Genomic DNA, 23,714 nt, shown 5'->3' with positions numbered 1-23,714 from the left:
GTGAATAAAGTGAAAGGAAATGGAAAATTAAATCAGTATGGATTTGGGTTGAACAAGTAAAGATTAGATGCCACGAGTTTCTGAAGAAATTGAGACTGAAATCTCAATAAGTGAAGAGCTTTAATATTCTATATTGTTTTAATATTTATTTGAATGCAAACGGTTGAAACAGATGATTTCTTAAAGTCCATTTTTCTATATGGGTAAGTATGCTATACAGAAAGCAAATACTATTTTGATTTTTTCTTCCAGATGTATCTGTAAGCATATATAAATGATGTACCTCTCAGGATGTTTCTTTAGGTCTGTGATACCACATGCTTTTCTTAATTCCAGGAAATCCTGAAAATATGATTTAAAATTAAATTTAAAAGTTATATCTGAAATTCCAAACTAATAAAATGTACAATTCAATTTCTAATGGATTTTGTGGGAGCAGCTGCCAGGAGAGGAGGATAGAACTGGTGGTAATTTACACATCTTTTTTTTTAATTTACTCCCTTTTTAATTTACTCCCCTCATCTAGCATCTTCTCACAAAAGCCTTAATTCAACGAACCAAAAACACTTACATTAGCATACACTGTCTCTTTATAAAGTCTAAATTTTATTATTACTCATATTGATTTTACCTTATTTAGAAAATTTCCATTAGGTTTTAAACTGTCAACTGAGGGAGATTTTCCTGATCCTTTTGTTATAGCCATCTGTGTATCTATACAATCTTCACTGTATGACCAATCTGTACTACAAGCCACACTTTTTTGTTTCTCATTTTGCCATTCATCAGGTCGTTTTTTATTCATCATTGTTATCTCTGTGTTGCTTGATGTAGATACTACAGAAGGTCTTGCACTTGTTGCCCTGCTGGTTGTGAAACAAGCCCTAAAATCAGTGCTAACATCCACTGTCTGATTAATTGTGACTGTACAACTTGCTGCATCTGTCAATGATTTAGTACACGTTTCTCCTATATTGTGAAAGCATGTTTTCTTTGTGGTACTGCTATGAGCAACTTTTAGGGAAGTATTATCTTCTATTGCCTGATTATCTCTGACTGCGATCTTTGGTAGCATAGCAGAAAAATCTAAGGCTGAGTCAGCGGTGTTTTGTAGGCTTTCATAATATCCACAGGCAGAAATTATTGAATCATCAAAAACAGAGGTCCAGGAAGTTTGACAATCTTTACAGGGCTGGGGTAATGTCTCTAAAGCTTTATCCTGTGGTAATGTGCTAGGATTTTCAAGGTGCAGTAATATTTTGTCCTCAACAATTTTATTTCCACACAAATCTTTACTTTCATTTATTTGAGATTTCATGTTTTCAGTATAAATTTTCATTTTTAATACTTTTTGAGGGCTCAAGGAACCCCTCTTAGATTGAGATTCCTGGTTTCCTGGAGAATTGCTTCTTAGTACACTGCCATCAAATACAGTGTGGTACATTGAACTAGTCTCTTGTTCCTTATACTTTTCATGCTTTAGGTCATGATATTCTCTTAACATAACAGAATTCCGAAATTTGGAGACATGAAGTGACTCTTCTTGTCCATAAACATCAAGTGAATCTAAAGAGATGATAGAACCACTTCCCGAGTTAACACGATTATCTTCTACATTGCTAGCACATTTAACTTCATAACCCGAATTTCCTAATTCAACAACTTCTGGATTAGATATACCTAATGTTTTTGTTTGGTCAAAAGATAAATGGTTACTTATGTATTCTTGTTCTTCCGCACTGTGATATTCCTGCTGTGAGTCTTCATCTGTATCATGCTTTTGTGTATCTTCAGCACTTTCTCTATAATTAGCATCTGAAATATTGTAGATTCTTTCCAAGCCAACAGTCTTATCTTGATGTTCCAAAATATAAAAAAAAACCTCCTCTTTTTTCTGCACTTCAGGATCTAATTCTGAACTTAAAGGAGTAAGACTTTCCTTCTTTAGTTTTGACTCTGAATAAGGTATAGAATATGTTTTATTCAAGAAAGCATAGTCAGTACTGTCTTCAAGTTCACTTGACTGAAACTGAGTACTCTCTGTGTTAGTATCTTGACTCACTGAAAAAAATGGCTCTAATAAATCCATTTTGTCAATATTGCTGATTTCTTTATTATTAGCTCTTTGCTCTAGTGTCGAAGAATCCCAGTCATCATCAGGAAAAGTCAATTTGACTTCATCACAACCATTGGAGGATAATAACAAATTTTCTTTCTTTGGATTTGAAGGTTTATCTGATTAAAAAAAGGATAAAAACATTAACAGCAACATTATAGAATCTAGACACTAGAAAAACCTTAGACATGATCTGGTTTAAGCTCTTCCCAATGCAGGATTACAATTTACATCATCCATGAAAAATATCCCTTTCAGTAGCAGCTAAAAACTGAACCATGTCCTCCCAAATGATGCCTTGAAGGCCAGACCCATATGTTGGAAATGGGGACTTGGAGAGGTAATTAGGTTTACATGAGGTCATGAGGGCAAGACCCTAATTATAGGATTAGTGTCCTTTCAAGAAAAGACCAAAAGAGCTTGCCTCCCCCTTCTCTCATGTGAGGACACAGCAAGAAGGCAGCCATCTACAAGCTAGGAATAGACCCCTCACCAGAACCTGACCATGCTGGCACCTTGATCTCAGACTTCCAGCCTCCAAAACTATGAGAAAATAAGCACCTGTTGTTTAAGCCACTCACTATATGGTATTTTGTTATGGCAGCCTGACCTAAGACAACAGCTAAGATTTTCTTGAATTCTTTCGATGGGAAGAAATTTACTGTTTACAGGGCAGCCACTGTTTGTAAAATGGTCTAATAAGAAACTTTTTTCTTATAAATTTATTTAATAAATCTTTGGGTGCCTCCAGTGCTAGCTCTAGGCACTGTAAAAACAAAGAAAAAGAAGACACGGATGCTGTCCCCAAGTGCTTATAGTTTTCATAGGGTCATAAGGTAAGCACACAAAAATGTAATTTTAAAACAGTGCTGACAGAGTTGTGTTGATGGAGCAGGTAAATTTTTGAAAAAAAGGGAAGCAGACTTCAGAAAAACTTTGTATTTAAAAAGTGTTTTGAAACAAAATAGACAAAATTATTTTAGGCAAATCCAACGCAAGTACAATTAGCCGTGTGAAAGAACATGGCATTTTCAGGAAATTGTAAGACTTGTCTGTAGTGAAAGAACTCTTACGAGTGTGACAGGAATTATCAACTGAAAAAGGCCCTTTATGATGTGCTAAGAAGTTTGGCTCTTATTCTAAGGCAACCAAAAACCACTGAAAACTTCATTAAAGGGTAGTCATGTGACTGGAATTGAGTTGTAGTCATTCCTGGCAACAGAAAGACTAAAAACTTGAAAGAGGAGAAAAAAGGCAGGTACCAAAACAGAGGTGGGACTAAAGAAGAGACTGGTATGGAAGTTCCACAATTGACATGTCTTGGTGGCCAATTAGAGATGATAGTAAGAGGAAGAGAGAGAGCAGTGGTTTTCAAAAGATTTTTTTTTACTAAGATCATAATCGGAATTACATTTTGGTCATATCATGACCCAGTACACACATACATATATGTATGTGTATAAGTAAAACAAAAATTTTACCCATGTCCAATGTATTCTTGTATTTTCTATTTTATTCTATTCCATTTCTTTAAAAAAAATTCATCACAATCAGCTAAACTGATGTTATGACTTACCAATTGGCCAATAAATACTCACTTAAATATCACTCAAAGATAATGCTTACATGTTTACAACTTGGTACTATAGTTGAATGGGAATATTCAGGGCTAAAGAGATAGGGACTGTGTGAAGAGCAGATTAGAAGGTAGAAGGGAAAAATGAGGAGGACGATGAGGATAATGAGTTCAATTCTGGGCAAGTAGAGTTTGAGGTTAGTAATAAAACACCCAGATGTGAATGTCTGTCCAGTAAGCTGTTATAAATATGTGGTTGGAGATGACAGAGTTGTTTAGGCGTCTTTTATATATTCTAGATACTAATTCTTTGTTTTCTTTTTAACATTTGTAATATAACTGAATTTTCCTAGCTTATTGTTATCTTTTAATTTTTAAAAATTATTTTAAGAGACAGGGTCTTGCTATGTTGCCTGGGTGCTAGACTTGTATCAAGCAATCTTCCTGCCTCAGCCACCCAAGTAGCTTGCCTGGCTTTAACTTTTTATAGTATCTTGTCATATCAGAATTTTCCAGGTTATTTAGTTAAGTGCATCAGTCTTCTGTAACTTCTAGGTTTTGTGTCTTTGGTCTTCTCTACCAAGTAATTATAAAAATATTCTCCTATAATTTATTCTAATTGTGTGTGTGTGTGGGGGGGGTGGGGGTTAACACTTAGTCTTTTTACACTACACAGAGTATTATTTTCCTCTTTAGCATAAGGTAGAACTCTAACTTAACTTTCTTCCAAAATGGATGGTCAATTGTCCTAATACCATTTGCCAAATAATCCATTGTTTTCCTTCTGAGCTGAAACAACATCTTTATCATATTCTGAAGTCTTCCTGTTTCTGTTTCATGATTTTCTAAGAATTTATTTCTATTTATTCCACTCCATTAACCTATTATCTTTTTGTATGACTGTATTACTGTTTTAATTATTATAGTATCACAGGTTATTTTTATATCTGGTAAGTTTTTTCCTGTATTTTAAAATTTATTTTACCTTCTCTTCAATAGATTTTTTTAAGTTTATTTTTGGGGGACCATTTTGAATTGCATAAAATATCCTATTGGGATTTACTGAGATAGAGAACCATTATCATGTCCAATCTCCAGCAGCCTTTCCCTAGATTTCCAACATTTAATGTATGAATACAAAGTATACTGTTTATTCCATTAGGGTTCATGACTGACATCTTCATTGTATAACTTTATCACTTTAAAATGACCCTCTTAATCGTCTTACAATGCTTTCTGCATTGATTATGCTCTTTACTACTATCACCCCAAATTTTTAAGTTAATTTGTTTAACTTGTCCATCCTTTTATCCTAAACCTTTCTTTTCTGTTTTAAATATGTCTCACGAACAATGTAGAGTTTTTGTTTTAATCTAGAATATATATATCTTAATAGTTTAAGCTACATACAGTCATAAGCACATAAAGTTTAGTCATCTTGCTTTTTAGACTCTTGCTATTTCTTATTTTCTTTCTGCCATGACCCAGGAAAACTACATTTCAGATTTATGGGAAGAAGAAAACATATACAACTTGGGCAGCAGAAGTCAACCTGCTCACTTTCTGATTATCACCCTGAAGGCAGTTATACCTGTCAGCAGTTCTTGAAAGGCTGGCTGGACAGAAATCCTTTCTTCCTGCTCACTTTCCCTTTCCTAAAGAAAGGTCCTGCCTAGACTGTCCTGATCCACCAAAAATCACCTGAGTCAATTTGGCAAGTTAAAAATATACTGAGTCTTACCACCTTCGAGGGAGGAAGAGTTAAAAAGCAGCAACCTGAAGGGCAAACTGTCTGGCACAATACATTCAACACCCTTCCCCACCAAGAATAAGGGTAAGTGGACTAGACCCTTACCTTTTTGGAGGTTGCCTCCATTACTGTGGTAGCCTTTACCAGATGCTGTCTCCACCACTGCAGTGGCCTGCATCATTCAAAGATATATAATCTAGAAAAGGTATAAATATTGAACTATTATTATACTTAAAAAGCATAAATTGACAACTACATAAAGGACAGAAAGATATGTTCTTTTAAAATTTCCAAGGAACATTTTTTAAAAAACCAATGCGTTAGGTCACTAAAAGAAGTTTAAATCTAAAAAATAGAGTCTTAAAGACCATAATATCACCCCATTTATGTCAAACCTAGATAAAAAGTTTCCAAGACAATTTGTACACTTACTAAAAACCAATGACTTGGCAAATCCATACAATGGAAAATCTTTCAGCAACAGAAAGAAATAAACTATTGATATATGTTACCTCATGGGTTAATATCAAAAACTTGCTGAATGAAAGAAGCTAGATAAAAAAGATCACCTATTGCATAATTCCATTTAAGTAAAACGTCCAAAGCAAGAAAATGTATATAGAGAAAGTATATTAGTAGCTGCCTGGGATAGGTTGTGGGAGATGGGAAGAGAGATTAGCTATAAATGGGCATGGGGGATAAAAATGTTCTAAGACGGGTTTATGATGGGATGGTTGCAACACTTGATAAGGTTACTAAAAATCACTGAAATGAGTAAAATATAACTCAAAAAAACTGTTTTAAAAAGGTAATAATGATGACTTTTTATTAATACATATTAGATGTACATATTTTGGGGGTACATGCAAGAATTTGGTACATTCATAAAATCAACTCAGGGTAATCGGGATATCCATATAATGACTCTGAACCCAGCTGCCACATGAAGCAGCCCAAGCTAATTACTGGTAGAATATCCCAATGGACACATGAAATGATCCCAGAGGCGACAAGCAGAAGGAAGTCCAGCCAACTCACAAAATCATTTTGAGCCTCTGTCCCCTACTTATTGTCACTGTCCATACCCCTAAAAGCTGAGGTATCTACAGCAGAATTCTGGTAATCAAGTGTTACGAAGGTTCCTGATGAATTTGGGGAAAAAAAGGAATTCATTTTGTTTTAACTCTGAATTATTTCAATCACTGATCCTGAAAAAAATCATCTAAATGTACTGTCTCTGTTCTACAAGGAGAAGATATTAAAAAGCAGATCTCATGTCATGGAGACAGCCTTGAATCCTGACTTTGCCACTTAGTAAGCTATGTGGACTTTGATAATTAAAATAAATTAATGACAATAAGAATACAGACTACCAAAATCTACGGGACATGGTCAAAGTTACATCCAAAAGAAGTCACAGCTTTAGATGCTTATTATTAAATAAAGCTAGAAATAAATGAATTAAACAGTCAACTCTCAAGAATCTAGGAAAGAACTAAAAATAAGCCAAAAAAGTTTAAAATGTAATTAGTTAAGACAAAAACAGAAGTGATCACTTTAAAAATAGTAAAAATGGTAACTAAAATGGAGAGCTATTCTTTTAAAAGACTAATAAAAGTAGGTAAATAACAGGCTGGGCGCAGTGGCTCACGCCTGTAATCCTAGCACTCTGGGAGGCTGAGGTGGGTGGATTGCATGAGCTCAGGAGTTCGAGACTAGGCTGGGTAACGTGGTGAGACCTTGTCTCTACTAAAAATACAAACAATTAGCTGGGTGTGGTGGCATGTGCCTGTAGTCCCAACTACTTGGGAGGCTGAGGCACGAGAATTACTTGAACCCGGCAGATGGAGGTTGCAGTGAGCTGAGATTGCACTAATGCACTCCAGCCTGGGTGACAGCGCGAGACTCCAAAGAAAAAGTAGATAAAAGACAAGACAAATCTCGTTAAGAGAAGACTGAAACAAAAATGAGCATTGAGAAAAGGAGCATTTTAGCAAGCAATAAAGAGGTACTTTTAAAAATTGAGAATGCCATGTATGCCACTGAAGGATAATTTTAAAATTTAACAAAAATAGGCAATTTTCTAGGAAAAGTTTTTTATTTTTTTAAAAAATCAGAAGCAGGTGAACAGCATTATCAACCATGAAAAAAAATGAAAAGGCCATCAAAGATACATCTTATATCAATTCCTATCAAACCATGGAGCAAAGAGAAATGGTAGCTGGGCACGGTGGCTCATGCCTGTAACACTAGCACTTTTGGAGGCCAAGGTGGGCAGATTACTTGAGCCCAGGAAGTTTGGGACCAGCCTGGGTAACATGGCAAAACCCCGACTCTACAAAAAATTTAAAAATTAGCCAGGCATGGTGGCTTGCCCCTGTAGTCCCAGCTACTCAGGAGGTTGGGGTGAGACGATCGCTTGAGCCTGGGAGGTTGAGGCTCAGTGAGCTATGATCATGCCACTGCACTCCTGTCTGGGCAACTGGAAACCTAGTATTAAGGGGAAAAAAAAGAAACAGTAATTCTTTAAAAATTAACACAAGAAATAAAGCATCGAAGGGATAAGGGAATACTGATTTTTGTGGATATGTATTTGTATGTGAGGAGGAGAGGTTTATACTTTAAATAAGGTAGTCCAGGTGAAACTGAGGGGTTAATTTGATCAGGTCTGCCTGCCCTCCTTGCCTTTGGTAGCTTGCGTCTTGTCATTTTTTTCCTTTTCTTTGGAAGTTGAAGGCTGCAGCAGCTGAAGGGCGTGACATTCAAACTTAACCTTCCCTGGCCACTTTACAGACAATGTTCAAAGGTCACCACAGTAATGGTTGCTTCGGTTTCTCAAACTTGGGCCAGCTCCTGTCCAATTCAAACTGGTTGAGACCACAGACCCTTCAACTGGGCCAATGCAAATGCCCGAGAGGTGGCCTTTTGATGCTGGAGGGCCAAAAATGCCACCCTCAGGTCCTCCTAAGCATCCTATGAAATGCCATGAACTCTGGCTAGGTTTGTGCAGAATAAACCTGTTACTTCCTTTTTCCTCCGTGCCAATTACCTTTCCCCATGCCTTAGACCACTCTACTTCCCTAACCCATAAATATCCCTAAGCCTTATCTTCTTCAGGGAGGCAGACTCGAGAGCTCTTCTCCCTCCCTCCTCCTTGCTCAATGCCCTTGCAAATAAATCTTTTCTGTTTTGCAAAATTTGTGTTACAGTGATTGATTTACTGTGCATAGGCATAACAGACCTGGACCTGGCCAGTAACAAAGGAATACTTCTCTGATAAGGTGAGACTTGGAAAAATGACTGAAAGAGAAGAAAAGAACCATGCAGATACCTAGCCAGTCAGGATGTGATAGCTGGGACCACAGTGACTGCAACAGAGGAGATAAAAAGTGATTAGATACTGGCTCTACTGAGGTTCAAACCAAGAGGATTTGTTTTTGTTAAAATGAATGCATATTATAAGAGAAACAGGTTAATTGTGAGATATCTATTTGACATTCAAATGGAGATATAAAGGTCTGGAGATCAGCAAAATTACCTAGAGCTGCATTGACCAGCAGCCACACATGGCTATTAAACACTTGAAATCTGGTTAATCTGAATTGAGATGTTCTGTAGGTGTAAAACACATACCAGATTTCATAGACTTAGTATGAAAAACACATAACATATCATTAACATTTTATTTGATTACATGTTGAAATATTTTTTATATACTGTGTTAAATAAAATAAATTAAAAAATAATTTCACCTCTTTCTGCCTTTTTAAAAAATAATAAAGGGGCTGGAATATTATCATGAAGGTTTGCCATTTTTGATTTATTCTTCAGTCAAAAAGGTTTTTTTATTTTGTTTTGTTTAAAGAGAAGGGGTTTGCTCTTCTACCCAGGCTGGAGTGCAGTGGCACAATCACAGCTCACTGCAGCCCCGAACTCCTGGGTTAAAGTGATCCTCCCACTTCAGCCTCCTGAGTAGCTGGGATTACAGGCATGAGCCACTGTATGTGGCTACTAGAAAATTTAAAATCACATATATTGCTTGTATTGTGGTGCTACTGAATAGCACTGACCTAGTTAGTGATACAAATTCGGGAATCATCAGAATACAGATTTAAATCTATGAACTTGAATGTAATTACCTACTGCTTGAATATAGAAACAGGCAGAGAAGAGACTCAAGAATTAGGCACTGAGGCATTCCAAAGTTGAAAAAGGTTGAAGAGATAAAGAGGAACCAACAAAGGAGAGTGAGAAGGAGCAATATGTGTGGTAGGAGAAAGACCAATAGATGCAGACATGGAATATTGAAAGATGCCTGTCTGGAGTAGACTTACAAGTAAAACAAAGAACTAGAGACACTGAGTATACACATTTCATTCAAATTTTTTGCTGTAAAGGGAAACAAAGAAAGGAGACAGTCAGGGGGTCAAGAAAAAAGTTTAAAAAATAATTAGAACCAAGAAAAAGATTAAACAAAATGATAAACTCAGGAAAATTATTGCAAACAAAGAGGTAATAGACCTAATGCATAAAGTACTCCTGCAAACTAGTAATATACCAAAAGAAAAGTATATGAAAGTTATGTTTGGACAATTCATAAGACTTGAAAGAGTCAACTATATTAAAAAAAATATATAGACTAGTTACTGTCAAAAATGTAAATTAAAATGGATGGATTCTTGATTATCAAATTGGTAGGGGCTGATCATACATTGTATTATTAAGGGTCATGAAATGGACATTCATATATAATGAGAATTGAAATTCTTCCAACCTTCTGAAAGATGATTTGACAATGTTGGGTACATATTCCTTGACCTAGAAATGCTTTTTCTAGGACTATTCCTATGGAAGAAAGCTGGCATATATGTTTGATGATATGCACAATTATGTTCACTGAAGAATTATTTTTTAGTAACAAATTTTAAAACAGCCAAGGGGATTGCATCAAAAAGTATAGCGTTTTAATATAATGGAATACCTATCATGCAGCTTATAAAAACAAAAGAGGTAGATCTTTATTTATAATATGGAAAATGTTTATAAAATACTGGGGATTTCTAGAAGTAGTTTCCTTTATAAGACTCCAGTTGAACTTATGTTAGACCTTTTCACTGTATCTGTCACATCTCTTACCTTGCTTCTGTATTTTTCCATCCTTTTGTCTCCCCATGCTTCAGTCTGGATAGTTTAACCTTCCATTTCACAAATTCTTTCTATAGTTCTAACTAATTTTGATGTGAAACCCATCCACTGAGTTCCTAATTTACCTGAAATTTTTAGTTCTAGAATTTTTACCTAGTTTTTTTTCTGTTATGCTTTTTTTGGGGGGAGAGGGTGAGGGGACAGGGCCTTGCTCTGTCACCCAGGCTGGAGTGCAGTGGGGCGATCATGGCTCACTGCAGTCTTGACCTCCCAGGCTCAAGTGATCCTCTCACCTCAGCTTCCCTAGTAGCTAGGACTACAGGTGCAAGCCACCATGCCCAGCTAATCTTTGTATTTTTTTGTAGAGATGGGATTTTGCCATCTCTGGCTGGTCTCGAACTCCTGGTCTCAAGTGATCCGCCCGCCTCAGCCTCCCAAAGTGCTAGGATTACAGGCCTGAGCCACTGCACTAGGCCCTGTAATGCCATTTTAAATGTATGATTTGTAGTAAAACTTTTAACATTGGCTGTTTTCTCCTGAAAGACAGTAAATATAGTTATTTTGCAGTCTGTATTTAGTAACTCCAGTAACTGGAATCTCTGTGGATCTGTTTGTATTGTCTATTATTGTTTTCTGACTCATTATGTCTTGTCATTTTGGATGTCTGGTGATGTTTTAATTATGTTCTAGAACTATATTTGATAAGTTGTATATATAAATAATTTGAACCTAAAAATGATGTTATTGTCCCTCAGAGAGAACTTGTTTGCTACTTCTAGGTGCCATAGGGAATTAGTAATCTGGAATCTCTTTACTCTAACTGAAATTTGAGATGTTCTAGGCTACCCAGAAAAGTATAGTCTGAGGAAGGGCTGGTTTACTTTAATTGTAAGGCACAGCCCTCTGGGAACCTAAGCACATTGGATCCCAAGCCAAATAATCTATTCCTTGGGTCTCACCTCTGATCACCCGAAAGACTCTGACTTTTGTCCTCTTACTGCCCTAAGGCTGTCAAAAGCACAGCCTATCCTCTCAAATCATTTCTTCTAAATTTGCAAATATTTTCAGGGCAAAAGTTGTTTGTAATGCTAGGCTTACTTCTTAAGGTTCCCATTCTTTTGCAAGTTGTGACCTGGTAACTTCTTATCTGACTAGTTCTCAGATGCTTTTGAGAAGATTTTAAAAAATATTTTTCCAGGACTGGGCGCAGTGGCTCAGGCCTGTAATCTCAGCACTTTGGGAAGCCAAGGTGGCAGATCACTTAAAGTCAGGAGTTTGAGACCAGCCTGGCCAACATGGTGAAACTCCATCTCTACTAAAAATATAAAAAATTAGCCAGGTGTGGTGGCAGGTGCCTGTAATCTCAGCTACTAGGGAGGCTGAGGCAGGAGAATCACTTGAACCTGGGAGGTAGAGGTTGCAGTGAGCCAAGATTGCACCACTGCACTCCATCCTGGGCAACAGAGCGAGATTCCATCTCAAATTTTTTTTTCCCTAGGTGTTTAAATTGCCTTCAGTGAATAAGAGGCCTGAATTACTTAGCCTGTCATTATCCTTATTATTAAAAACTTAAATGAAGTTCTTACATGACAGAAGTGAAATCTCTTGATTTAAAGACAAACTATTAAAATGATACGTTTAGCTACTTATAAATGAAAATATGCAGTTTTGGAGAACTTATGAAAAAGATAACAATCTCATAAAATTGAGAAATATTAAAAAGTAGATATTGTGGCAGTGACAGTGGGACTTACTAAACTCCCCGCACCACCCCCCCACCCATTTTCAAAACTCCTTGCCAGGTGGGCAACTTCTGAGCAGAATGCTCTGGGTAGAAGAAATATACATTAAGGTCAAGGCATGGGATAACTTCATCAGTCTGTAAGTACAAATACACATATTAGTGTTTGACAAGTCTCAAGGGGGAGTCCCCCTGCAGATTTCTGGAGCTTTTCTTTTATATATCTCCCTTCTCTCAGGAACACTGTCCTGCAATTTCTAACGCCTTAGCCTTTCTGAACTCCAATCTCTGTCTCAACTCAGGGAGACCTCTGCTTTGCTTGAAGTCCTTGTTCTTTTTCCATGGTCTGCAATGTGCTTCCAGGCAGGAAGCCAGGCTATCATCATAGGACTCACGCTGGGTGTTTCCTTTCTCTCAGAAATCACAGTCCTACACTGTGTCATATAACAGTTTTCTCATATAGGTTCTATTTTAAGAAACTAGAAAAAGCAGGAATATTAAGCCCAAAGAAAGTAGGATGGAAATAATAAAAGAGGAGAAGTAAACAAAATAGATGAATAGATAAAAGTTAATAGAACCAGAAATTGTTTCTTTAAAAAGACTGACAAAATTTATAACCCTTCTTATCCCTTTCTTAGACTTATCTAAGAAAAAGAGACAACACAAAATACCAATGTCATGAATAGTAAAGGAACATTATTATGGGATCTACAGCCATTAAAATTACAGAGGATATAATAAACAACTTTATCTGCCAAATTCTACAACTCAGGTGGACAAACTTCCTTGAAAACCACCTTCCAAAATGAATACAAGAAGAAATAAATAAGGCTGATGTCAAGAAGAGTATTTCCTAGGTTGTCTTCTAAGATTTTTATAGTTTATGGTCTTACTCTTTTGTTGTTGTTGTTGTTGTTTTAATTTTTTTGAGACAGGGTCTTGTTCTGTCACCCAGGCTGGAGTAAAGTGGTGCCATCAGAGCTCACTGCAGCCTTGACCTCCCAGGCTCAAGTGATCCTCCCACCTTAGCACTCCCCCACCTACCCCCTTGAGTAGCTGGGACTACAGGTGTACAACACCATGCCTGGCTAATTTTAAAATTTTCTGTAGAGACAGGGTCTCCCTATGTTGTCCAGGCGGGTCTCAAACTCCTGGGCCCAAGCAATCCTCCCGCCTTGGCCTCACAAAGTGCTAGGGTTACAGGCCTGAGCCACTGCACCTGGCCTCGAGGTCTTACATTTAAATCTTTGATTCATTTTCAGTTAATTTTTGTATATGGTGAAAGGTAGAGGTCTATCTCCAATCTTCTGCATATGACTAATGACTAGACAGTTATTCCAGCACCATTTATTGAATAAGGGAGTCCTTCTCCCATTGCTTTGGCTATTCAGGCTCTTTCGTGGTTCCATATGAATTTAGAATAGTTTTTTCTAATTGTGTGAAAAATAATATTGGTAGTTTCATAGGAATAGTGTTGAATCTGTAGATTGATTTGGGGAGTATGGCCATTTTTACAATATGTATTCTTTTTATTCATGAGCATGGAATGTTTTTCCATTTATTTGTGTTGTCTGATTTCTTTCAGCAGTGCTTTACAGTACTCCTTGTAGAGATCTTTCACCTCCCTGGTAAGCTGTATTCCTAGGCATTTCATTTTCTTTGTGACTATTGTAAGTGGTATTATGTTCTTGATTTCACTCTCAGCCTTGTCATTGTTGGCGTATATAAATGCTACTGGTTTTTATACATTGATATATCCTGAAACTTTGCAGAAGGTGTTTATCAGATCTAGGAGCTTTTAGGCAGAGACTATGGGGTTTTCTAGGTATAGAATCATATAGTCTGCAGAGACAGTTTGACTTCCTCTCTTCCTATTTGGATGCCTTTTATTTCTTTCTCTTGCTCGATTGCTCTGGCGAGGACTTCCAGTATTACAATGAATAAGAGTGGTGAAAGTGAGCATCCTTGTCTTGTTCCAGTTCTCAGGAGGAATAGTTCGAGCTTCTGCCCATTCAGTATAATGTTGGCTGTCGGTTTGCCTTGGCAAAGAATGTGTAAGTCCGCAAAAACAATTGCAGAAAAAAAAAAAGACAAGTGGCACCTAATTAAACTAAAGAGCTTATGCACAGCAAAAGACACTATCAACAGAGTAAACAGACAACCTATAGAATGGGGGAAGATATTTGCAAACTATGCATCTGCTACCTATAGATTCTGGCCTAATATCCAGAATCTATAGGGAATTGAAACAAATCAACAAGTGAAAAACAAACAACTTTATTAAAAAATGGGCAAAGGACATAAACAGACACGTCTCAAGAGAAAACATGAGCAGCTAACAAATATAAAAAATGTTCAGCATCACTAATCATCAGAGAAATGCAAATCAAAACCACAATGTAATTAATACCATCTCACACCAGCCAGAATGGCTATTATCAAGAAGTCAAAAAACAACAGATGCTGGCAAGGCTGTGGAGAAAGGGGAACTGTTGGTGGGAATGTAAATTAGTCCAACTACTGTGGAAAACATTCTGGAGATTTCTCAACTTAAAACAGAGCTACCATTTGACCCAGCAACCCCATTACTAGGTATATACCCACAGGAAAATAAATCATTCAACCAAAAAGACACATGCACTTGTACATTCATCACTGTGCTATTCACAATAGCAAAGACATAGAATCAACCCAGGTGCCCATCAGTAGTAGACCAGGTAAAGAAAATGTGGTATTGGTCAGGCGTGGTGGCGCACACCTATAATCCCAGCTCTTTGGGAGGCCGAGGAGGGTGGATCGCCTGAGGTCAGGAGTTTGAGACCAGCCTGGCCAACATGGTGAAACCCTGTCTCTACTAAAAATACAAAAATTAGCTGGGCATGGTGGCACACGCTTGTAGTCCCACCTACTTGGGAGGCTGAGGCAGAACCCCAGAGGTTGCAGTCAGCTGAGATTGCGTGACTGTACCCCAGCCTGGGTGACAAAGCAAGACTCTGTCTCAAAAAAAAAGAAAAAAAAAAAAGGTCTAAGGCATATTCAATAAATGGTACTGGCACAAGTATATTTCTACTATCTAGATTTTTACCTAGAGGGAAAAATTGCCTGGACCCACACCTCACACCACAATAAAAGTGAGATGAATCATATTTTTAAATGTGAAAACCAAATTTATAATGTTTCTCAAAACACAACAATATATTCATGACTTTGGAATAGGCAAAGATTTCTTAGAACACAAAAGGTGTTAATTTAAAAGTTGTTGATTGGGATTCAGCAAAATTAAGAAACTTTTCCTCATCAAAAGACATTACTTAAAAAATGGAAACACAAGCCAAAGACTGGAATAAAGTATTCACAATCCATATATCCAAAAGAAGACGCTTATTCAGATTACATAAATAACTTGTACAAATAGATTTTTTAAATTGCTTATAGGTATGAAAACATGCTCAACATCATTAGTCATCAGGGAAATGCAAATTTAAACAACCACGGTACCACTTCACATTCATTAGAATGGCTTAAAATTTGTGTGTGTGTGTGTGTGAGAGAGAGAGAGTATGTGTGTGTGTGTGTGTGTCTCACTCTGTCACCCAGAGACAGAGAGACTGTGTGTGTGTGTGTGTCTCGCTCCGTCGCCCAGGCTGGAGTGCAGTGGTGTGATCTTGGCTCACTGCAACCCTACCTCCCAGGTCAAAGTGATTCTCCTGCCTCAGCCTCCTTTGTAGCTGGCACTACAGGTGCACACCACCACACACAGCTAATTTTTGTATTTTTAGTACAGATGGGGTTTCACCATGTTGGCCAGGTTGGTCTTGAACTCCTGACCTCAAGTGATCCACCCGCCTCGGCCTCCCAAAGTGCTGGGATTACAGGCATGAGCCAGTGCACCTGGCCAAAATGGCTTTTAAAAGAGTGCTAACACCAGATATTGGTGAGGATGTGGACAAACTAGAATTCTTATACATTGCTTGAGGGAATACAATTTGTTAAAACCATTTGGAAACCGGGCAATTTCTAATGGTGTTAAATACATGTCTACCCTATTACCAAGCAATTACATTTCCAGTTTCAGGGATGAATACCTTTCTTTGGAGAATCACTCCTTAATATATTATTCAGTAATGACTGAGCCTGTTTTCTAAGTTATATGTTAAGTGTTGAGGACAGAGAGGTGATCAGTCACTGGCTCTATGAAGCACAACAGGCATACAATTTCCAAAAGGGGGATGGATGCACATAAATCTTCTATAAATTTAGAGTACGTTTTCCCAAACTTACCTGATATAAGAATCACTTGGGGGCGCTCATTAAAAATATAGATTCAACAGCCTAATTTGGGGCCCAGAAACAATACTCGAGGACAACAGTCCACAACCTTTTTGGTACCAGACACCGGTTTTGTGGAAGATAATTTTTCCACAGACCAGAGGATTGGAGGTAGGGTAGTGGCTTCGAGCTGAAACTGTTCCACCTCAGATCATCAGGCATTAGTTAGATTCTCATAGGTAGCACGAAACCTAGATCCCTCACATGCACAGTTCACAACAGGGTTTGAGTTCCTATGAGAATCTAATGCTGCTGCTGATCTGACAGGAAGCAGAGCTCAGGCTGGGGGTTGGGAACCCCTGCCCTAAGTAATTCCTACAATCTGGATATTTTGAGAAACACAAGGTGGTATGGGAAACATACAAGACTTAACCTAGTCTAAGGATTAGTGAAGGCTTTTCAGAGAGTTACTTAACCTCAGATCTGAATGATGAGTAAGAGTTAGCCATTGGGGGTAGGACTCATTTAGTATTGATTTTGACTGAAAGGATAAAATGTAACATGCTCAAAAATATATTTGGAGTTTTTCAAACTGCTAGTTGTTTTTAAAAAGCAATTAATTTTATGTTCAAATCCTTGCTAGAAAAAAGGAAAAAAAGCAATTAAAAACTAAAATTCTGACCAAGAAAAATATAACTTGTACCTACTTTGGGATTCACAAAGTTAAATAAGACAATTGGGGTTAAATAAGACAGTTAAGTAGACAATAATTGTATAGCATGGTTGCATTAATAAAGGTAAGGAAAAACTTATCAAAAAAATAAATGATGGTCAAGTAGGGGCTAGCCAGGCTACGAAGAAGCAGAGAAGGGCATAGAGCATCCCAATTTAAGAGGACAAATATGGAATGGCTCCAAGTTAAGAGTCATTCCTTCTTCTTAGATTATAAGATAACTAGAGTTATTATGTATAAAAATGAACTGGTCTGGCCAGGTGCGGTGGCTCACAACTGTAATCCCAGCACTTTAGGAGGCCGAGGCAGGTGGCTCACTTGAGCTCAGGAGTTCCAGACCAGCCTAGGCAACATGGTGAAACCCCTGTTTCTAACAAAAATACAAGAAATTAGTTGGGCATGGTGGTGTGAGCCTGTGTTCCCAGCTACTTGGGAAGCTGAAGTGGGAGGATCACTTGAGCCCAGGAGATGGAGGTTGCAGCGGGCCAAGATAATTCAAATACATATATATTTGATACATTTGATTGTTCAAAATATTGTGTGTATATATTTAAGTCAGGGTCTCACGCTGTTGCCCAGGCTGGAGGCTGGAGTGCTATGGTAGCAACACAGCTCACAGCAGTCTCAACGTCCCTGGGTTCAGGTGATCCTCCCACCTCAGCCTCCCAAATGGCTGAACTATAGGCATGCACCACCATGCCTGGATAACTTTTTTGTAGAGACAGGGCTTCACCATGCTGCCCAGGATGGTCCCCTAGCCCAAGGGATCCACCTACCTCAGCCTTTCAAAGTTTTGGGATTACAGGCATAAACCACTGCACCCAGCCTGCTCTTCATATTCTTAAAAAGTATTGAGAACCCCGGCTGGGCGCAGTAGCTCACACCTGTAATCCCAACACTTTGGGAGGCCGAGGTGGGTGGATTACTTGAGGTCAGGAGTTTGAGACTAGCCTGGCCAACACGGTGAAAACCCGTCTCTACTAAAAATAGAGTGGGCGTGGTAGTGGGTGCCTGTAATCCCAGCTACTCAGGAGGCTGAGCCAGGAGAATCACTTGAACCTGGGAGGCGGAGGTTGCAGTGAGCCGAGATCATGCCATTGCACTCGAGCCTGGGAAACAAGAGTGAAACTCCGCCTCAAAAAAAAAAAAAAAAAAAAGGATTGAGAGTCCCAAGGAGTATTTTTTTTATTTCGGTAATATCCATCAATACTTACCATATTAGAAATTAAAGCAACATTTTCAAATATTTATTAATTTATTCATAGAAAATACATTCATTACTTAAGTAAAATTTTAAATTAAAAACATATTTTCAAAAAATTGGTGAGAAGAGCAACACTATCTCAAGCTGGATTCTCATTCACATCTGATTCTACACTCAAATCTGCATTTAATGAAATCTGCAGTGTGCTGCAAGCTTCATTCTTAAATATGAAGACACCCAAAGTTAAAAACGTTTGCCAAAGAGAAAATTTTAGTAAAACGGAAGCACTTGCAGATCATGTATGCGATAGAGGTCTATTATCTAGAATATAGAAAAAACTCTTACAAATGAACAATAAAAAGGCAAACAACCCAATATTAAGAATGAGCAAATGACTTGACAAAGAGGATATACAAATGGCCAATAAACACATGAAAATATGCTCAATTTATCAAGAGTCATGAAGGAAATGCAAATCAAAACCAAAAGATATCACTTCACACCCACTAGGATGACAATAACAATAACAATAACAGTGTTGAGCACGTCATGGAGAAATCAGAACCCTCATCCATTGCCGATGGGAATGTAACATGGTGCAGCCACTCTGGAGAAGTCTGGCACTTCCTCAGAAAGTTAAACACAAGACAACCACATGATCCAGCAATTCCACTCCTAGGTACATGCCCATTTTTATTATTTTCTTTGAGTTCTCACTTACCAAACTATTTCCTCCAGTGCACCAAACTCCAGGGAATGGTATCGCCAGAAATCACAGGACTCGCCCTTGACACCTCCCTTATCCCTGAGGTCTTGTCAATTTTAACTCCTGACTCTCACAGCTATGCAGGCAATCACCTCACATCTGGCCAGAATAATCTTTCTAAAATGTTTATCGAATCAGTTACGCTCCTGCTTAAAACTCAGCAACGGACTGTCACTGTTTTCAGACAGATTAAAATCTGAATAAGTCCTGTAAAACCCTACAACCGTCCGGGCTCTGTGTTAGCCTTGGCACTTGGTGTCTTCCAGATACACCCTCCTTTCCATTTCCTTAAAAAGTCAGGCCCTGGCCGGGCGCGGTGGCTCACGCCTGTAATCCCAGCACTCTGGAAGGCTGAGGCGGGATGATCACGAGGTCAGGAGATAGAGACCGAGATCGAGACCATCCCGGCTAACATGGTGAAACCCCGTCTCTACTAAAAAAATGCAAAAAGTCAGGCCCTGTGCGTTCTCTCGCCTGCCCACCCGCTACCCCACCTTGAATTCACGCTCAACTTCAGATCTCATCTTAAATACGCGCTTCTTAGGGAAACCGTCCGGGCACCTCACACTAGGTCAGGAGCTGGCGCCGTCCTCCAGGGCGTCCTACGCGTGGGTCAGGGGCACACACGCCTGAGAACGGAACGAACTTCACGTCCCCCTCTCGCTAGAGTCCCCGCCCCGCCCCGCAGCAGAGGCTCCAACAGTCTCCATGGCAAGAATAAGCATATGTGCGAATTTCTAGCTTTCCCCGGGGACATAACCAAGTTTGGGAGACCGGCCCCGCCACTTCGTTCGAGAACGACTTTTGCGGTGTCGGCGCCCGCTATGAGGGCGCCAGAACTCCAGTGCCGCCCAAGGAACGCGCCAGTCCCCCGCCCGCCTCGCTGGCCTCGCCTACACCGCCGTTCGGAGTCCCCGCGTGCTTCAGCGGGACGGGCCTCGCCGCCGGGACCGGCCACACGCGGGGTTCGCCAACCCCAACCGCTCAAGCCCATGGCCTCGCCCTCGCCGGCTTCGCCGCCCGACCTGCCGCCCCGCGTCTCTGTCCGTCGCACCTCGGATCCGCTAGATAGCCGCCGCCGCTGCCGCCTCCTCGAGCCAGCGCCCCGCTCTCCGCAGCCGCCTGCGAGCCAGTGGCGCCACCAGAGCAGCCGCGGCGCCTGCTGGGTAACAGTCACCAACGGCCCGCCCACCGCCTGTCGGGCAGTATGAAAAGTGCGGCACTGTGATTGGCCCAGCGTGTGGGCGCGAAAGCGCGGGAAGGAGGCCGCCTACTTGAATGTTGCACGACGTAGAAGAGATTGTGGGCGTCTGTCTTGGAGCGCAGAGCGGCCCCCAAGACTTTCCCGCTTTGCAGCCTGAAACCCTCGTCTGGACCGCGCAGCTCTGCAAAGTCACCATATGAAAATACTTGGAAGCGCTGCTTCTGCCAGCAGAGGCCAGACTGCCCCTCGCTTGGGTCCGGTGCAGGCCGAGTCCTCCGCCCTCAGAGGCGGGACAGGGGCCCGGCCTCCTTGCCGAACTGTTTCCCAGGCCGCGTGGTCCCTCCCGGGGTTTGGCTTGTCCTCTGCCCATCTTCTAGAAATACCGTTAGCAGGGTCGGGCCGCGACTAGGGTGAGGCCAGTGAGGCATTTGTCATGAGCACAGGATTTCAGAGGCTGCCAAAATAGCAATCAAGATAAATAATATTTTAATGCAGTCTCTAAAAAAAGTCAAAAGTAATGAAAAAATTCAGTCCTATTTTTTCCTTTCGCCTCAGACTCTTAAAATGGCTCCACAGGGTACATTGTTACTGGTCCTGTCTTTATTTAAAATTTGAATATTCTGGGCCGGGCGCGGTGGCTCACGCCTGTAATCCCAGCACTTTAGGAGGCCAAGGCAGGTGGATCACCTGAGGTCAGGAGTTCGAAACCAGCCTGGCCAACATGGCGAAACCTCGTCTCTACTAAAAACACAAAAAATAGCCGGGCAGGTGTGGTCGTGGACGCCTGTGATCCCAGCTACTCGGGAGGCTGAGGCAGGAGAGTCGCTTGGATCCAGGAGGCGGAGGTTGCAGGGAGCTGAGACAGAGCAAGACTCCGTCCCAAAATAAATAAATCAAATTAAATTAAATTTGAATATTTTATTATGGATTTTTGGCATTAATTTCGATTTTTTAAAAGATTGCATTAAAAGATTACTGAGTTTTTGCATCCCCTCCCCCACCCCCCATGTTTTGTGCCTAGTCTTATCCTTGATAGGGAATTTAAACCTGTATAAAATGACACAGTCCTGAAGGGGTGGGGACAGGATAGAGCTGCAGGTGGCTTCATTTGCTTATTAGTCTAAACATGCACTTGAGGACTTTGGATAGGTGGCAGATAGAGGAGGGGCTCTAAAACTGCGCCTACCCCCAAATTATCCCCTCAAATGAGGCTGCAGTCTCTGAAATGCACTTCATTCATTCATTCATTCATTCATTCATTCTGCAGATTGCTATTGGCCTGCCAGGGGCCAGGGGCTGAGGGGGCAGTGGTGGACAGTGGACGGTGAGCATGGATCTTGGGATAATGTAATACACTTATTGCAAATCTTGCCATTACCAAAAGTGTTTTCAAATGTCTTTTAAAGTGATATGGCCTGTCCTTTTACAGTGGATTTCATTTAGAAGTCCCTATGTTATTGGAAGTTAACGCCAGTGGCTGGAGAGGGCGGCCACGGCAGCAGCAGGCCAGAGCTGCTGATGAGATTATGAGGTCTGGCCTCTGTTATAGAAAGGGGTTCAGATTGAGGCTCACATTAGAAGGCTGGACACTCTCCCCTGGGCTGCTGGGCAGATGGCATCTGGAGCAGGACTGGGCCATGGTGACCCTGGAAGGGGTGGCTCTGGAAGTGTGTCTGTGGGCCAGCAGCCCTGATGTCAAGACAGCTGGAAACCACGTTCTACTCTAGACCCTTGGCGTTTCTCCTTTGACTGCTCCACCACAGTTAGAATTTTGAGAAATTCCTCTCTGAACAGCCATTTGCCAAATGCTCATTTCACTGTTAGTCTCCTCTCCACCCTGTGGGTGGGTACAACACAGAAAGAGTCAAATCTTTCATTTATCAACCTTTTAAACCATCGAAGACAGTGATCATGCCGTCCTTAGGGAGGATTATTGGGATTCAGGGAATAGAGATGAAATGTTGTGTTATGAGTGGATGGGCTGAGCACAGACATCACATGTGTCACCAGGCTACAGAAAAGGTAAGCTGTGCCAGACAGTGATGCTGTGCTTACAGGCAAGCCACTGAGCAGGTGGCAGGAGGGGCTGCCGGTTGTTGGCAGGGAGGCGGGTTGAAGGGCAAATGGGCTGTTTGCATGAGACACACCAAGCCTCCTGCTACTGCAAGGGGAAGAAACATTCCCACTTAAGTGACCTCAGCTGTTTTTGTTTAACTGTGGGATCCAGTGTCCTTGTTTTGCCTTCCTCTGGGGCCTTTGAGGTGTTTTGTTTTGTTTTGTTTTGTTTTCGAGACAGCCTTGTTCTGTTGCCCAGGCTGGAGTGCAGTGGCACAATCTCGGATCAATGCAGCCTCCACCTCCCCAGTTCAAGCGATTCTCCTGCCTCAGCCTCCCAGTAGCTGGGATTACAGGTGCCTGCCACCACGCTCAGCTAATTTTTGTATTTTTAGTGGAGATGGGGGGGGTTCCACCATGTTGGCCAGGCTGGTCTCGAACTCCTGACCTCAAGTGATCCACCCGCTTTGGCCTCCCAAAGTGCTGGGATTACTGGCTTGAGCTACCGCGCCTGGCCTCTTTGAGTTTTTTTTGACACCGTCTCCAGATACTCCCCATTGGCCCTAGGGCATGGGACCCTTGCTCCTCTTGGTCAGAGTTTCCTGTGTCTGTGTATGGAGCTAGTGGTTCTGCCTTTTCTGCCAGGCAGCTCTGCCACGTTTGGACTTACGTAATTGATTTGGGGATTATATTGTTTTGATGTGAAATTTTACATTTTTATGAAATCCATCAGTCTCTTGGCCGGGCGGGGTGGCTCACGCCTGTAATCCCAGCACTTTGGGAGGCCGAGGCGGGTGGGTCACGAGGTCAGGAGATTGAGAGCATCCTGGCTAACATGGTGAAACCCCGTCTCTACTAAAAAGTACAAAAAATTAGTCGGGCGTGGTGGCACGCGCCTGTAATCCCAGCTACTCGGGAGGCTGAGGCAGGAGAATGGCGTGAACTCGGGAGGCAGAGCTTGCAGTGAGCCGAGACCGCGCCACTGCACTCCAGCCTGGGTGACAGAGCGAGACTCCGTCTCAAAAAAAAAAAAAAGAAATCCATCAGTCTCTTTGTCATTTATTTTCAGTGATATTAGAGATGCTTACTCCAGCTCAAGTTCAGAATAATCATATTCGTACAATAGTATTTTCTGTTGTTGTTTTTGTTTTTGTT

General features: G+C 40.5%; 1 protein-coding gene across 1 annotated transcript in view; it reads right to left on the bottom strand.

Moving 5' to 3' along the window:
- RBM44 (RNA binding motif protein 44) overlaps positions 1-23,476 on the bottom strand; it is a 47,046-nt gene extending 23,570 nt beyond the window's left edge. The window contains exons 1-4 of the mRNA XM_054679610.2: positions 20,355-23,476; positions 5,548-5,638; positions 632-2,235; positions 284-342 (exon numbers count right to left, since the gene is read on the bottom strand). Coding sequence (XP_054535585.1) covers positions 284-342; positions 632-2,235; positions 5,548-5,623 — 1,739 coding nt within the window. The 5' untranslated portion in view covers positions 5,624-5,638; positions 20,355-23,476. The remainder of the gene's footprint in view (positions 1-283; positions 343-631; positions 2,236-5,547; positions 5,639-20,354) is intronic.
- Positions 23,477-23,714: the final 238 nt, after the last annotated feature.

Source organism: Pan troglodytes, chromosome 13 (genome assembly GCF_028858775.2).
Source record: "Pan troglodytes isolate AG18354 chromosome 13, NHGRI_mPanTro3-v2.0_pri, whole genome shotgun sequence".
In the NCBI taxonomy this organism is placed as follows: domain Eukaryota; kingdom Metazoa; phylum Chordata; class Mammalia; order Primates; family Hominidae; genus Pan; species Pan troglodytes.
The sequence above is the reverse complement of the archived record's forward strand: the minus strand, read 5'-3'. Positions and strand labels throughout refer to the sequence as shown.